The sequence below is a fragment of the Gymnogyps californianus genome, chromosome 28 (genome assembly GCF_018139145.2).
Source record: "Gymnogyps californianus isolate 813 chromosome 28, ASM1813914v2, whole genome shotgun sequence".
In the NCBI taxonomy this organism is placed as follows: Eukaryota; Metazoa; Chordata; class Aves; order Accipitriformes; family Cathartidae; genus Gymnogyps; species Gymnogyps californianus.
The window spans coordinates 4,265,765-4,280,441 of record NC_059498.1 but is presented as its reverse complement, the minus strand read 5'-3'; the positions used below and the strand labels follow the sequence as shown (position 1 = coordinate 4,280,441).

General features: G+C 43.3%; 1 protein-coding gene across 1 annotated transcript in view; it reads right to left on the bottom strand.

Annotated features, from left to right (window-relative positions):
• The window catches only part of TANC2 (tetratricopeptide repeat, ankyrin repeat and coiled-coil containing 2), a 253,232-nt gene that overhangs the window by 29,139 nt on the left and 209,416 nt on the right, over positions 1-14,677 (bottom strand). The window contains 1 exon segment of the mRNA XM_050911874.1: positions 2,946-3,054. Within this exon segment, the coding sequence (XP_050767831.1) occupies positions 2,946-3,054 (109 nt within the window).

Below are 14,677 nucleotides of genomic sequence, written 5' to 3'. Positions count from 1 at the left end.
TCTGCCTGTAATTGTCATTACATTCTCAATCTGGGGACGAGGGACACCTATTTCTGGATTACTGACATTTTAGCTAACTAATTTAAGATGAAATTAAAGACTTCTCTTTGGTTGATTTGCAAAACATATGTCAGTCTGAAGTTTGGGTCTTCTTGTATCATTACTGCACATTTCTCTTCTTGCCCTTTCATTCCATGCCAGGCTTTCCAAGCTGGGTTTCCATATGCTCCTGTTAAGACTGGTAATTGCTTTAAAAGACTAAAACATTTGTACTTTTTTTTTTTTTCTCCCCAAACTGTTTGAGGATGTTTGTGCTTAAAAAAGAACACCAGCAGATCTCAGCCATCACGTGAAGAGGGGAGTGTGAAAGCTCCTTACCACCTGTGTGTCAGGTCATCGCCTTGTGTCTGCGCATCACTGCTTTTTTACACGTGGAAATTCCAAGTGTCCCATCGTTACATTGCACAAGGTACCGGTGGGTTCGAACTGACAGGGATTGGGGAAGGACAAATAAGTTTTCTGCACTGTTTAATGAAAGTTTGTCTCTATATCCAGCACTCAGTACTCCCTGGCTGGACAAAATGCTTTAGCCCTGTTCTAATCCTCTCCTGGCTTCATGTTGGGTAAATAACATGGAATTACAATGGCATCAGGCCTCCATAAATAACTGCAAAATTAGGATCTTTGTGTCTGCGGAAAGCTGCTGCTATAACATGATAACTTCAGGAAAAACAGACTGAATTGATGACCTGACACGCTGCCTACTTGGCAGAAAACCCATGCCGTACTGGTAACGGCTTCAGCAAAAGATCAGACAGAATGAAAAGCTTGAATGGAAAAAAATGCTTGTTTAGAAACAAATACAGTCAGTAAGAACGGAAAAAGGAGTCTGTGTACGTTCTCTCGGAAATATTTTCTTTAAAGAATGCTCAAGGTCTTAAATATGGTCTGCAATATTCCAGCTCAATGCCTCCTTCAAAAACTAATGCAGCTATTGTTTCACTCAGTAAACACTCACAAATTCTCAGTAAACACTTGTTAAAAAAAAGAATAAAAACAAACCTATTCAAGGAAAAGCAAAAGGCTAAGTTTTACAGTGTTTCTAATACAGCTAATCCAAACCCTTTCAAAACTTTATAGTACTTCTAAATAACATACTGTTATGCTTATCTGTCACCAAGACATACTATTCTTACTGCAGTGTTGCAAAACCAAGGATTTTGCCGAGTGATTGGAAACAGAAGGCTGTACTGACATTTTTCATATGCTAATTGGCATTTTCTACTATTGTAAATATTGCTCAATTAAATCTGGAATCTACAGGCAACTTGTCCACTTAATGAAAATTGTCATTTGTTTAGAGCCTGAAACCCTGTTATTTGTTTCTACCATGGAAGTGTGAAACGAAGAAGATTTGGAACCAGATTTAGATGTAAATGGCAGCTGAACAGTAAACTCACTGCTGAATTTGGCCTTGGGAACAGAACTCAAAATTTGAAAATTATACACTGATGGGGTAATGCGCCGATCTGGGGTTCTTCCCTTTGGCTCCAGCCATCGCTTTCCCAAACGAGGAGACTTTGCTACTACACCTGATGACAGTGAATTCAGCACAGGTAACTGGGCTGGTTGTGGCTGGGGTAGAGTTAATTTTCTTCATAGTAGCTGGTACGGGGCTATGTTTTGGATTGGTGCTGGAAACAGTGTTGATAACACAGGAATGTTTTCGTTCTTGCTGAGCGGCGCTTACACAGAGTCAAGGCCTTTTCTCTTCTCACCCCACCCCACCAGCGAGCAGTCTGGGGGGGCACAAGGAGCTGGGAGGGGACACAGCCGGGACCGCTGACCCCAGCTGCCCAAAGGGATATTCCAGACCATCGGACGGCATGCTCGGCATAGAAGGCTGGGGGAAGAAGAAGGAAGGGGGGACGTTGGGAGTGACGGCGTTTGTCTTCCCAAGTCACCGTTACACGTGATGGAGCCCGGCTGTCCTGGGGATGGCTGAACACCTGCCTGCCATGGGAAGCGGTGAATGAATTCCTTGTTTTGCTTTGCTTGCGTGCGTGGCTTCTGCTTTCCCTATTAAACTGTCTTTATCTCAACCCACGAGTTTTCTCACTTTTCCGACTCTCCTCCCCATCCCACTGTGAGGGCAGTGAGCGAGCGGCTGCGTGGGGCTCAGTTGCCAGCTGGGGTTAAACCACGACAGGAACTCAATAAAGAAATACAACAGGACTGACACAAGACACAAACTATCTGTTTGCTGTAGAAATACAGGAGTGCTAAAGTTCTTAAGCCTATAAAATCATATACAGACCAGATAAAAGTACAACCTCATTTTTGCTAGTGTTAAGCACCCACAGATCCTAACAGTTTTAAGAAATTCTGTATTTCCTGTGACCTTACAAATCCATCCTCTCATTTCCATCTTCTGGTATATGGGCCAACAGGCACAAGAATGATACTTAGTTTATGGGTCATATTGATGCTCACATCCAAGTTTGCCTTGCAGTTACCCAGGTCTTAAATGTCTGTGTGAAGAGTAAAATGGACCGACCATCAGATTTTAACGACCATCAAATTTTCCCTTTACAATCTAAATTTTGGGTTGGATTCTTCAAAACCACTCCTTTTAAAAGATTTATTTTTTCTAGATGTTGTTACAGGAACTCATCTTACAGGGGAAGAAACCTCTTACGGTAGAAGAGTAATTTTAGGTAAGGAGGCTATCTGCTGAATTTACAGTCTGAAGGACAGTTTAATTTCAAGGATTTCTTATATACCATTGCCAATTTTCTAAAGCTCACTTCTACACGTTTTAGCAGCCTGAAGCAATCACATTTCTTACAGCAACCCTAAAACAAGAAGAGACTGAACGCTGCCAGCGCTGGATTATACGCAGCGGGGATGAGGTTGGCATAAGTCTTCATTTTAATTTTTGTTACCTTAAAAATATGTGCTTTGAGAATGTGATGTCCCAGTTCAATAGTTTGCTGTCGATTTAGTTTTCCTTCTTGACGGGAAAACCAGAAGGCAAGCAATGTGTGGCCACTCCTAAAATCAGAAGAAAGAGTATATTAGTATTTGCTTGTTACACCAACAAAACAACTTTTGACAACAATTTTTGCTCCTGCTAAGCCTTCAACCTCATCCAGCTTTGGGAAACAGAGCTGGACTAATTCTCACTTGCAAACCACCAACTAATTGCATCCTTTATTATTGGTGATCACTGATAACTCAAAAAACCCCAAACATTGGAGGACAGTAAAAATAAAACAATATATTTTCCATGGGCAGACGTAAATTTGGAAACACCAGAGGTACAATTTCATGAAAGCTGCAGTGCTACTTTTATAGTCATTTTGCAGAGGAGAACTGTACTTTGAAAGCATGCCACCAATCCTGAAGTCATTAGAAAATGACTTATTTAAAATATCCACACTTTGAAAAAAACGTCCTTTAAATGACAACTACATTCTCCACCCTGTGACACATCCTGCAGAGTGAAGCAACTTTATTTCCATGTAAAACTCCTAAACACATTCTCCAGCTTTTCCAGTAATAAAGACGCTTCTGGCAATGACCTACCAGGTTGACAACCAAAGCAAATTAACTGAGCTACACACAGAGCCCTGTTTAACGCAAAACGTAATAAAAGAGACAATAACTTCCTTCGCTAACAGTGATTTATACTGACATTTTTAAACATACAAATTTCCAGCTTATAACACTGAAAGTTCAACGTGGCTGAGTCTTCTCAAAGATGCGACAAGCTGGTTCTCCACACACGCACAAAACACACGCGGTGCAAAAACGTGAAGTATTGCAAACCATTTCTGGATGAGATTGGCAAATACCTGCCCCTGCGGGCACACGTGGATGCAACAGCAGGAGACCCAGCAAGCAGGGGAGGAGGCCACCGAGGCTCCACGCTTGGACCTCAGTGGTCTGGGGACTTGCAGTTTTCTTGGTTTTGCCAACAAATTTGTATTCTTCTTTAAACTCCTGGGTACTCCCAAGGGAGTCCTTTTTAACCCACTTTATTTCTGGAACTAAATAAAAATGTGACTACACATAAAAGCAATCAAACCCCTTCCAGCCAAAGAAAATAAAATATGATATCGACTGTGGCTTTAAAAGGGCTTTTAAGGACAGGGAATGTTATTAGCTCATCACTATTTGGTAAAGCAGAAAAGTGCTTCGCATGGCCGAACAGCAAGTAAATATTACCGGAGACAGAAGTTTTCACAATGGTGGGGATTTACCAGCGCATCTCCATCCAGGGAGAATGATTACCCCTGTCTCAAAATAAACTCAGAATAGAAGTGAAAGACTTGTAATGCCACGGCCAGGTGTTTGGCAAGGTCCCCCCCAAGCCCTGCCAATGAACCTCCTTTTGGACCGGTAATACACGGATTCATTTCAGCGGAGCCCGACGATGCTCTGCCAGATCTCGTGGTACTGCTAGGATGCGGACATGTGCCCGCTGGAAGAACAGGATGGAAAACAAAACGCCTTTTTCTTACAAGGCAAGACTCGATCCCCAGGTCTTGATAGGTGAAAGAGCACCGCATCCCATTTACATGTAATAAAATAAACTCTTTCACTGGTGAGTAATTCTATTGTGCCTCTCTCCAAAATGCAATTAAATTTATAGAGGCACCACCAATGCAAATAATAAACTGTTGTCTGAAACGTTTTTATTGACCGATAGTACCCTTCACTCTTAGAGTGACTTGAGCTTAAAAAGAAACTGAAGGAAAACTCTTTTTTTGCATGCTTTGCCTGTCAAGCTCCTCTCCACACCCTGGCCTGGCACATGGTGAGATGCCCGCGTCGGGATCCCATAGCTCCACGCTTCCCATCACTGCAGAAGGAGAAGCTCCTCCAGATGGTGACTCTGCCCATCAAGACGTAGCTTAGATGCCTCAGCTGAGTGCTTAAAATTAGGCAGGATGCCTTTGTGCACAGGGCAGTGCCACTGATCTCCACGCATCTGTGCTGTTAGAATTCTCCATATACCATCAACAGAAGGGACAAAACGTAAAAAGCTGGGAAAACAGAAGGGCCTTGGAAGCCTTAAGGTGGTTGTAGCACCTTAAGTTAGCTACAGCTTGTTGCCTTGCCTTCTTTTCGCTCTTCCTCTCTTTATTCCCCATCTTCGGAGTGGGAGGAGAACATCAGGTCACAGCCTTTTAAAGGAGACAGACAAATGCATTTGCTCATTACGCTGATTAACCTCCAGGAATGCCCATGGAAAGGAGAAACAGATCAGAAGGAAACAAGTGACTATGAAACACAGCTTGAGTGTTGCTAGATACAGCTGCAAGTCAAGGAGCGCAGCAATTGCTAGATTTTATCCGTCCCCGTTCAGCCAGATTATGAAAACCTATAATCACTCTAATACACTCAATGCATCTCAATCGCTCATCAGACTCACAATGCTGCGCTTACGGTTTGGAGAAGAGCCAACGCATTTACCTCCACTAAAAGGGTGGTGGTGCAAGTTCATTCAGAGCCATCAGCTCATTTCCCTTCTGGGGCGAGTCATCAGGGTGGCGATCATGAACCGCGGCTTTCTGCTCCAGATCCGAGAGCGGCTGCACAAAGGGACCCCGCAGCCACCCCTCTCCACCTCTGTTTTTCACATCACAGAAGAGGAAATAATACCAGTTGTTTGCTTGTTGATGGAAAACTCTTCAAAAACGTTTGGGAAGGCTCTGAATGGAGCTGTAACTATATTAATCCTAAGCATGAATTGAAGATCCAGAAACTTCTAATGTGCCTTTTCTTCACAGCAAGAGATGAAGTGCAGCTCCCGACTGACACACGAGCCCAGTTCCACAGTTAGCTCCTAAATTGCTTTTCAGTTGCAGCCGGTAGGGTATTTACCTAAATTTAATTATATGCATGACTTTGGCTGTTATGAATAAGGCGTGTATGAACTATTCCAGAATAAAGTACAGTATTCATCAGTAATACATTACCTCTGCAATGTTTCCCAGACCTTGGCTTTGGGCTTGTTGATAAATACTTGCAGTCACTTGTTCTGTCAACGTTAATTGCATGCTAAACCAGACTCCAACAGCACAGGCTTTTTTGGTTTTTTTCTTTTCTTTTTTTTTAATACAGCAGAGGATGGCAGTAATGATTTCTACATCAAGGAGCTCAGTGAAATCATTTGCTTTGAATTTCACCACTGCAGAGTTTATCGTCAGAGATTTTTCTATTTTTAATATAAGATTTCTTTTTGTGAAAAATTAATAGCGCTGCCAGCTCAGTTCCAGCAGCCTTTGTCTGCTCTCGCAGGCTGCCTGTGTCGGCTCCTGTAATGGCCAGGGGTGCCTGCATGGATGTGCACATATATGTATATATAAAGACATAAAGATGAGTCTTCATCCTTCCAAGCCCCTGCATAGCATGAACCGGTGCACACATACAGCAGCTGTAAGGAAGGCTAATGTAAGTGAAGGCTATGTATGGGCACAAGGGGAGATGCTGGATTCAGCAGAGTGGGCCCTACACATCCGCTCCCTTATTTACCCGAAGCTGAGGCACATATAGCTCTGGGCACAGAGCAAGGCGACGCAGTGAGTTGGTACCTCAAGCACATCCCTCATTGTGCCCCCCGTCCCTCGTGCCACAGATGGAAGGGGACAAGGTGTCACTAATAAAATACCAGCGTGACCAAAGAGCTGTGATGGAGCATGGGGAAACACAAAAGAAAATATTGAAAGCTCCTGGATCTGTGCTTCATCTATACTACTCTATCCCTCAGGCAAAGTAAAAGAGATTTAAAAGGGTATAAAACTACTCTAGTGTTAAGGCATTGCACTACTGGAGTAAAAGGCAAAAAAATAAGTGAGAATCAGTCCTGTTTACTTCTGAACCTACCAAAGTCCAAACTCCCTCATTTACACCCACATCTCCCTTCTTCCAGCTAATCCCATGAAACCATTCCAAAATCCAGAGATTTGACACTGTGCCCAGTGAATCTGGTCTTCCAAGAGACGTGTATTCAGCTCTGCAGAGTGCAATTGTATAACTTCAGCACAGACAATAATGTCTGTTCTGACAAAGCCTGGAGCCTCCTTCGCTTTCAGAAGGATGTCTGTCCAGGCTGCAGAAAGGCCAAGCTCAGCTCAGCGAGCTCCTCTTGCAGGATCATTTAATCACCAAAATTATTTATTGATTTTTGTAACATAGTTTCCCTCTGATGTTCTAATTGTGAATTAACTTGGAAGGCATTAACATTATACAAGAAAATTCAAACAAAACAGGGAATGCTCTTAAGCACGCGATATTCTTTCCTACAGAATTAAACACTGGTTTAATTTGCTGAGCAAACTGGGACAGCCAAGTTCAAAGCCAAGAAAAATCTTTTCATCCCTTGGGTCAGATCTCATTGCAGCGAGACAAGCTATGGAGTATCCGATCAAAAACCATCACCCTGCCTAGAAGTAACCGAGGACACAGCAGCAGTTTGCTACCAATTCGAGCTGCTTTAGGAAACTGCAGACGCTTCGTAATGAGTGGGACAAGAAACCTATGCCAGCAGGGTTGCTGCTTGCTCTCTTCACCCAGCAGTTGTCTTATTCGCACTGACCCACTCATACCATAATCACAACTGGTCATTACACAGAGGAACACCTAATGGCCTCAACTGTAAACTAGAAATCCATCATTCTGAGTATTAAACATGAGATTTCCAGGCTAAAAGGGGCTATACATGATTATCTAAGCTTACTTTTTTATAGTACAGATGTTAAGGCTCAATCCATACATCAAGAGACACATGGGCTAGCCTTACAAACCAAGTCCAGTTCAGATAAGGCTCAACCCATGCGTCAATAGATGCATGAGCCATAGACTTGCATACCAAGTCCAGCACCCCGGTTTCACTGAAGCAGGTCTCTTAGAAAGACATCCGATCATAATTTAATATTTCAACCATGATGTTATTGCCGCCAAGCAGAAGTGCTAGACTGACTATTTCTGGTTTACAGGAGACAAAGCATCGCACAAAAAATCCATATCCAGTCATCATCTTAACTCTTAGTGCTTCGTTACCATTCCCCGCGGCCTCATGTAGCCTAAGCAGTAAAAGCAGCAAAACCATGATTTGTGTAAAGGAGAGCTAAAGAATTGCATGAACCACTCTGTGAGCATTTGAAAAGCAGAAATGGAATCACTTAACGGCATCTGGCCTATCCTTAAGAGCAATTTTAATTTAAGTAACAGCATCTTGGCGATGGAGGACTTAAAAGTTTCTGACATCTCATAAAATCAATAGGCTCACTGGATGTTTCTTCATTGCCAGGGTGTGACTGAACACCAGTAAAACCAATACCATCTGCACAGCTACAATCCTGTTCACATCTAGAGGTACGTGCTCAAGAAACACAAGCTCCAAATGCAGCCCGCGCTGCCTTGCCCCACGTCCTCGGCCCCAGGCAGGCAGGGGAGGCTGATCGAGCGTGCGTGCGACGCAGCCAGGAGAGGAACAAACAGTAGTTAACAAGATCTGCAGCATTAAGAGATGCTTTAGAGCATTTGTGCTTAATGACTCCTAATTTTGAACGAGCTAGAAAGCTCCTTACCCCTCTGACGTGGTATTAACAGCATCCACAGCAATATCATTCAGGTAGGAAGTTTATTCAAGTAACTTTCAGAGATGTAATAGCAATGACCTCACTGATGCAGCTCAGCTGAAGCTGAGACTATGCTGCAGACCTGCTCGCAATCCCGGTCTCATTTTCATTTCTCAAGGCCGTCTATTACAAATTCCATAGATACTAACCGTGCTGCACCCATGTTTTATCAAGGATGGGGAGCGCATGCCTCAGATTATGTTATATACTTGGCTATCACAGAGAAAGAGTACGTCTGTAGTTTATCCGGGATAATAGAGCTCCATCCATGTCAGGAGCTGATCCTGGAGAACCTCTACACTACATGAAACAACGGCAGTCAGGCGCCGGGAACTGCCAAGAGAAGCAGCAAAGAGGAAAACCAGACAATTTTGATGGCACCCTTCAGATTTAAGATAACAAAAGATACTTACAATGATTTAAAAATACAGAACAAAAAAGGAAGGATAAAGAAGAGAAAAAAACATTTCCAAGCGCTTACAGGCCCTGACTTAATGAGATTTAAAAAATCAGATCCAGAGAGTAAAAATGCAATTCCCTTGTCTCCGTTCAGTTCATAAGGCTTTTCAGAAAATCTGCTGGTTGCCAGGAACAGATTACTTTATATTCAGAGAAAAGAAGTGTCGTCCAAGAGCAGTGTGAAAAGATTGCTGGCATATTTAATAAATATGTTGGATGGGTAAAATGAATAACAACATCTTTCAGTAAGCTCTCCAGTGACTACACAGTTAACACACAGAGCAGATCTCAAAAGACCAACAGTGATACACTTTCTGTTCTCATTCCACCTGATGTAATTTAAAATATATGGGGTTATAGAGGAATGGGGAATGTGATTTGGAAGTGCTTTACTGCCGCTTTGACCAGAAGTAAATGACCATGTGAGAAGCAAGATGGAACAAAGCCAGGGCTACTCTCTCCTGAACTGTTGGAAGATGGCTTTGCTCTGTAAGTGGGTCTTAAGATTTGAGGAATGAAGTAACAGGAAGAAATTAAGCAACATTTCTTTCTTCAGTCAGCATTGATATTGCCTCCGATTAACTCCACTTCTCTCTTTTCGGTGGCTCAGTGCCACAGAACGGACTATTCCATGAATATTTTCTTCCATTTAGATGTGAAAATGGTACAGCAAACAGAAGTTTACAGTCCAGAAGAAAAAGAAAAGATTTTATGAGGACAGTAACTCAAGACACTAAATATATTCAAAACCCCCTCTGCCTCCGAATGCTGAGGTTGCATGTCTAATGAGCCAGTTAAAACAAGCTGCTCTACTGATGTCCTTTATGGTGGTAGCGATCACATCTGCTCTCCATCTCATCTGTCATGATTTATAATCTGTCTCCCATTTCTCCTCTTCTCTTCCAACTGACGCTGCAGCTGCAGCCCTGCCCAAATTGCAGAGGAAAAACCTGCAGCTAAGCCACCTCACCGCTTTGCTAGACACAGAGCCACCACATGAATGAGTTCAAGTTTCCTTCTCTTCTGCATGCACCCTGTCCTGAACCCTGTATTACACAAGCATTGGCTTCTGATGCTCAGAGAAGTCCCCATTACAGCTGCCCAACGTGCTACCAATGGCTTTAATAATTTATTTTTTAGCTCTATATTTCTGCATGAGATTAGAGTTAACATCTAGAGATGTTGGTGACGTGGATACTTGCATAAAGTAAGTTTCCTACATTCATTTTGTTGAGCTATTGCCCATTCTTTTTACATTTCAAAATGTACTAGGTTACAAGTCATGGAATCAGAAAGCTTTATTCTGGAAGTCATATGGGAAGCCTAAAAGTTGTATTCTCAGTGTCAGCACTCCATCAGGTCTCTACCGCTTGGTGAACAGATTGTGTTTGCCCCTCCAATTAACTGGAGGACGTTATGATGGATTCATCTTTGTGACTCAAAAATATGGCACTCACTACGGTCTGCTTGAGGAGTAAATTAAAAGAGCAAGAAACATTGTACTGTCCTTCTTATGCTATGGGTATAGACAAAGCTCTGCCCCAAATCACAGGAAAGCCACTGCTTCTACCACGCTCCACACTTCTGCCAAAATTAGAACTGTGGAAATGATCTTAAAACACCAGATCCCATGGTGATTGGGTCATTAATTATACTAACTCAGCACAGGCCTTGCACAAGCGCAGACGACTGGACAGCAGGCTGGGTAAGGAAAAAAACTGACCTCATGTATTTCGGTGACATGTGGCATCCAGCCCACAGCTGGAGACGGCAGAACAACAGGTTACAACACATCCCTCCTGGTTCTGCTGATGCACCAAGTGCTGGCACGTACCTGTACCTCGCGGCACTCAGAAAAGCCCAGCGTGAGCTACAATACACGCAGAGCTAAAAGACTGGCACTCTGGAGCCGTGAAAAACACATTAAGAGAGGTAATTCCAACGGTAAGGCAATGCTAAATAATAATGGAAGCAGCAGTGCTCAGCTCCCTGCTGCACCTCGAGAGCCGGGGTTGCCACTGACTGCCGACCGCTTGTGAAAATCTGAGTATTTCATCTCCATCCTCACAAGGTGCTAGCAGGCACTGCATTATTTTTAATTTTCTGCATAAGTATATAAGGGATTCAAATAAATCCTAAACCCATTATTTTGCCTCACCTTGAATTCAAATAGCACTTTCGCTTCGCCGAGTAAAATCCATCCCACACGAACGCAGAGAAAACACTTAAGACATAGCCTGAGTTTTGGTGAACACTTGATCATTTCAGCTAACAATAAAGCAGAGTGTATTTCAAGAGCTTTTCAGAATCTTATAATATAAAAGAGAAAGAAAGTCAACTAATCCATGCACCATAATAACAAAGTGAGCTATGTATGGAGAGCTAACTGTGGATAATTTTTAAGAAGCTGATGCGTAATGTCATTTAAAGCTGTTTGTTGTATCCCTGAATCCTTATAAATGTAATTTTCACCAACTTCTTTCCTCCAAACTTTCTAAATTAATTATCTTTTGACTGGGGATTGTTATTTGTCAATCAGATTAAGCATTCCATCAAAATGAAAAAAAACCCTTGTTTTTTTCTAACGTACACATTCTATCATTTTGCTGGGTAATATATAAAAACATTAATTTTGTGTAGGAAAAGTCTCCACTTGCAGCATGCCTCCCGAGAGAAAAAGGGAAATGCAAAATACCTACACTGTATTGTATTAAAAGACAGCTCTGCTGGAAACCATGGCAACTCAGCGTGTTGGATTAGAGATGCATACTTCTGTTTGGATCGCTGCTGCACGCTAATCCACGCAGGCTGCCTTTATTTGGGGTTTCAGGGACAGGGACAGATTTGGTTCGTGCATGTGGAAGAGGAAGGAAGAGATGAGGAGATGCCCTCAACCTCAACGGTGGAGCCACCAGCACTTCTCGTTGATTATTTTTTTTGTGATATCCCAGATTATTAGGTATCTTCTAATAATGTCAATGAGCAGGAGCTGCCTGATAAAGTCTTAAAGTGCACTGAAGAGAACATCTATTGCAGAGTATTGATTCCTCATGCAGTATTTCCAAGCTTGGGTTTCAGAGCCAGATCAGCCCAGTGGTGCCATCGCTGAACAAGGCACCCACACCATGATTTTGAGAGATGCCAAATGCCTGCTGGTCTCTCTCCATACCTGAGCATTTAGCTTTTCTGGAAACCCAGTCACAGATGTTCTGGATTTCAGATTAACACCCCATCTGTAGTATCCATGAGAACAGCTCGGCATCTCCACACAGTGAAAACCTCCTGTGAGCAGCTGGATATTCCTCCAAAGTTCTCTACCAGGAGACTCTCCTCCATCATCAGGCTGGTGACTGCTGTCCTCACCGCTCTCGCTCTTCTTATGGAAGGAAAAAAGCTGCTGTCCTCATCGTATGGTAAATCATAGAGTAAGTGCAGTTAACCAAACATCTGTGTACCAGCAAGGAGCCAGAAGCAGAATAGAACCTTTGTCATGTTAAGGAACACTTTAATTTCTGCAGACAAAAAGCATTCTTCATTACGCTTACTCGCAGACTGGCCTTAACAAAGCCCAGCTCAGCAGAGCTTCTGTTCTGCCTATCCAACACCGCAGCTCCGGGTGGGAGAAACACCTTGGGCTGCACTTCCAGAGTTCAGCAAACAGGAGCAAGCCTGTGCCGATGGCACCACCTCTGCAGCTTCCCATCTTCTTCGAGTTCCAGCCGGGCGCAGGTCACGTCTCCGGGAGCGGCACGTCCATGCCTGAGCGAGTCACCCTGGACTGCCCTCCAGGCAGCGGAGGGGATCGGGTATGGAATTCAGCTCATCCAAGTCAACGGCTAAAACAGGCCAGATGAATTGCTTCAAGTATTAAAGGAGATCAGAGTGACTGCCTGAGGAACAGATGCGTGGATTGCAAGCATCTAAAATTAGGTGAGATGAATCCAAGCCAGAGATGAAGCACTTGAGGTGAAGATCTAAATGCTTCATTTTGCTAAGGTCCCGCGGATGCTGGGAAGCTCCCTGAGCAGTGCAAAGCGCCTGTTTCTACCCTGCTCCAGACTGAGCGGCGATGATAGGGGACACGCCACCAGCACGCACAACGCTGGGTGGTCCAGTGCCACCCTGAGACGCAAAAGCCCAAACTGACACAGTCATATGCAGACAACAGCACAGAGAGTAACTTTTTCCTTCCTTAGCTTTCCTGTACAAGAAAATAAAATCTGTGAAATCTACCTCAAAACCCTGTGTATTGGTTAGAGCAGCAGCCTGGACAGAATTCATCTCATCCAGTTTTATTTGTCAATACTGGAGACATCTGGTGAGCCCATCACCCCGAGCTCCCTTCATAAATCAACAGGAGGAGATGCTTCCCAGGCACTCTTCATCTGACCTGTTTTAGCCTTTTAGCTCATGATGAAATGAATCATTCTTATTTCTCTCCTCTGACTATAAAGCAAGTCTAGACAAGTAACTCAGATGTTGATACTTAAATCTGGATAGAGTAATTTCACTTCTGGGGTCCATATCTGACTATGGGTCTCTTACTGCCTTGCCAGGGCAAATCACTTCACTTCTGTCTCACAGTCCCTTCAGCAGCAGCACAGGGATAAAACATTTTATTAGTGTTGTAAAAGCATGGAAAATAATTGCATGGAAGTTTCTGATTAAGTCTAGGCAGAAAACAGCACAGCATTATAGCAGAATTTAGGTTAAGAAATACAAGTGTAAGAGTGAACGTACAATAATAACCATTTCCTCCATGCACTAGTCACAAAGGATTGGGTCTTTCCCTAAAATGTTTTATGTTATTTGTCAACTAAGATGCTTGGTTAATAGTGCTACACTGACAGGCTGGGGAAGTCATTACTGCAATGCTGGTTAAACGCTCTGACAAACGCTATTTTGGTGCCTTGTTATTAAACAACGGTGGATGCTGGGGGGGGTTCCCCTGCGGGAGAGCCTGCAGCGATAGCGTTCCCCTTCGATGCCAATTAGCCTTCGCTTTGGACAGCAAATGCATGGTGAGTGTTCAAAGAAGAGGGTTAGCATCTCAACAGGCTAACACAAAAACCTGGAGGATGTAGATCCGCTGTTTATCTTAAAAGCGTAGAAAAATGTGATAATTTCTAGACATTGTGTTCTTCCTCTCCCCTCTTTTCCGTACTTCCGAGAACATGGGAATTCACTCTCATTAATTAAACGAGGAAGATTACCCCAGCTGCAGTGCCATGGACACACGAGGTCCATTATCCCAATTTCCTTTGTAACATCCTCACACCTCCACCGTAACCCTCACAGGGTAAGTCAATTAAGAGCAGCTTCACAAAACCACATTTCACTTCAAAGCTCTTCTCCTGGGGAAAAAATCAGCCTCAGCAACCTGACTCTTTACGTATCGACATGGCAAGGTCAAAAAGCTTCACATTAACGGTGCATTTCTGCAACGCCGGATGATGAACTTGAGGAGCAGTCTATACAGTTGCCATGTCTTCTCAATTCCCAAGCGAGCAGAAAGAAATCAAACTGGCTGTGAACAAACCAGATGTAGGCAAATTTTCATAGGCTAC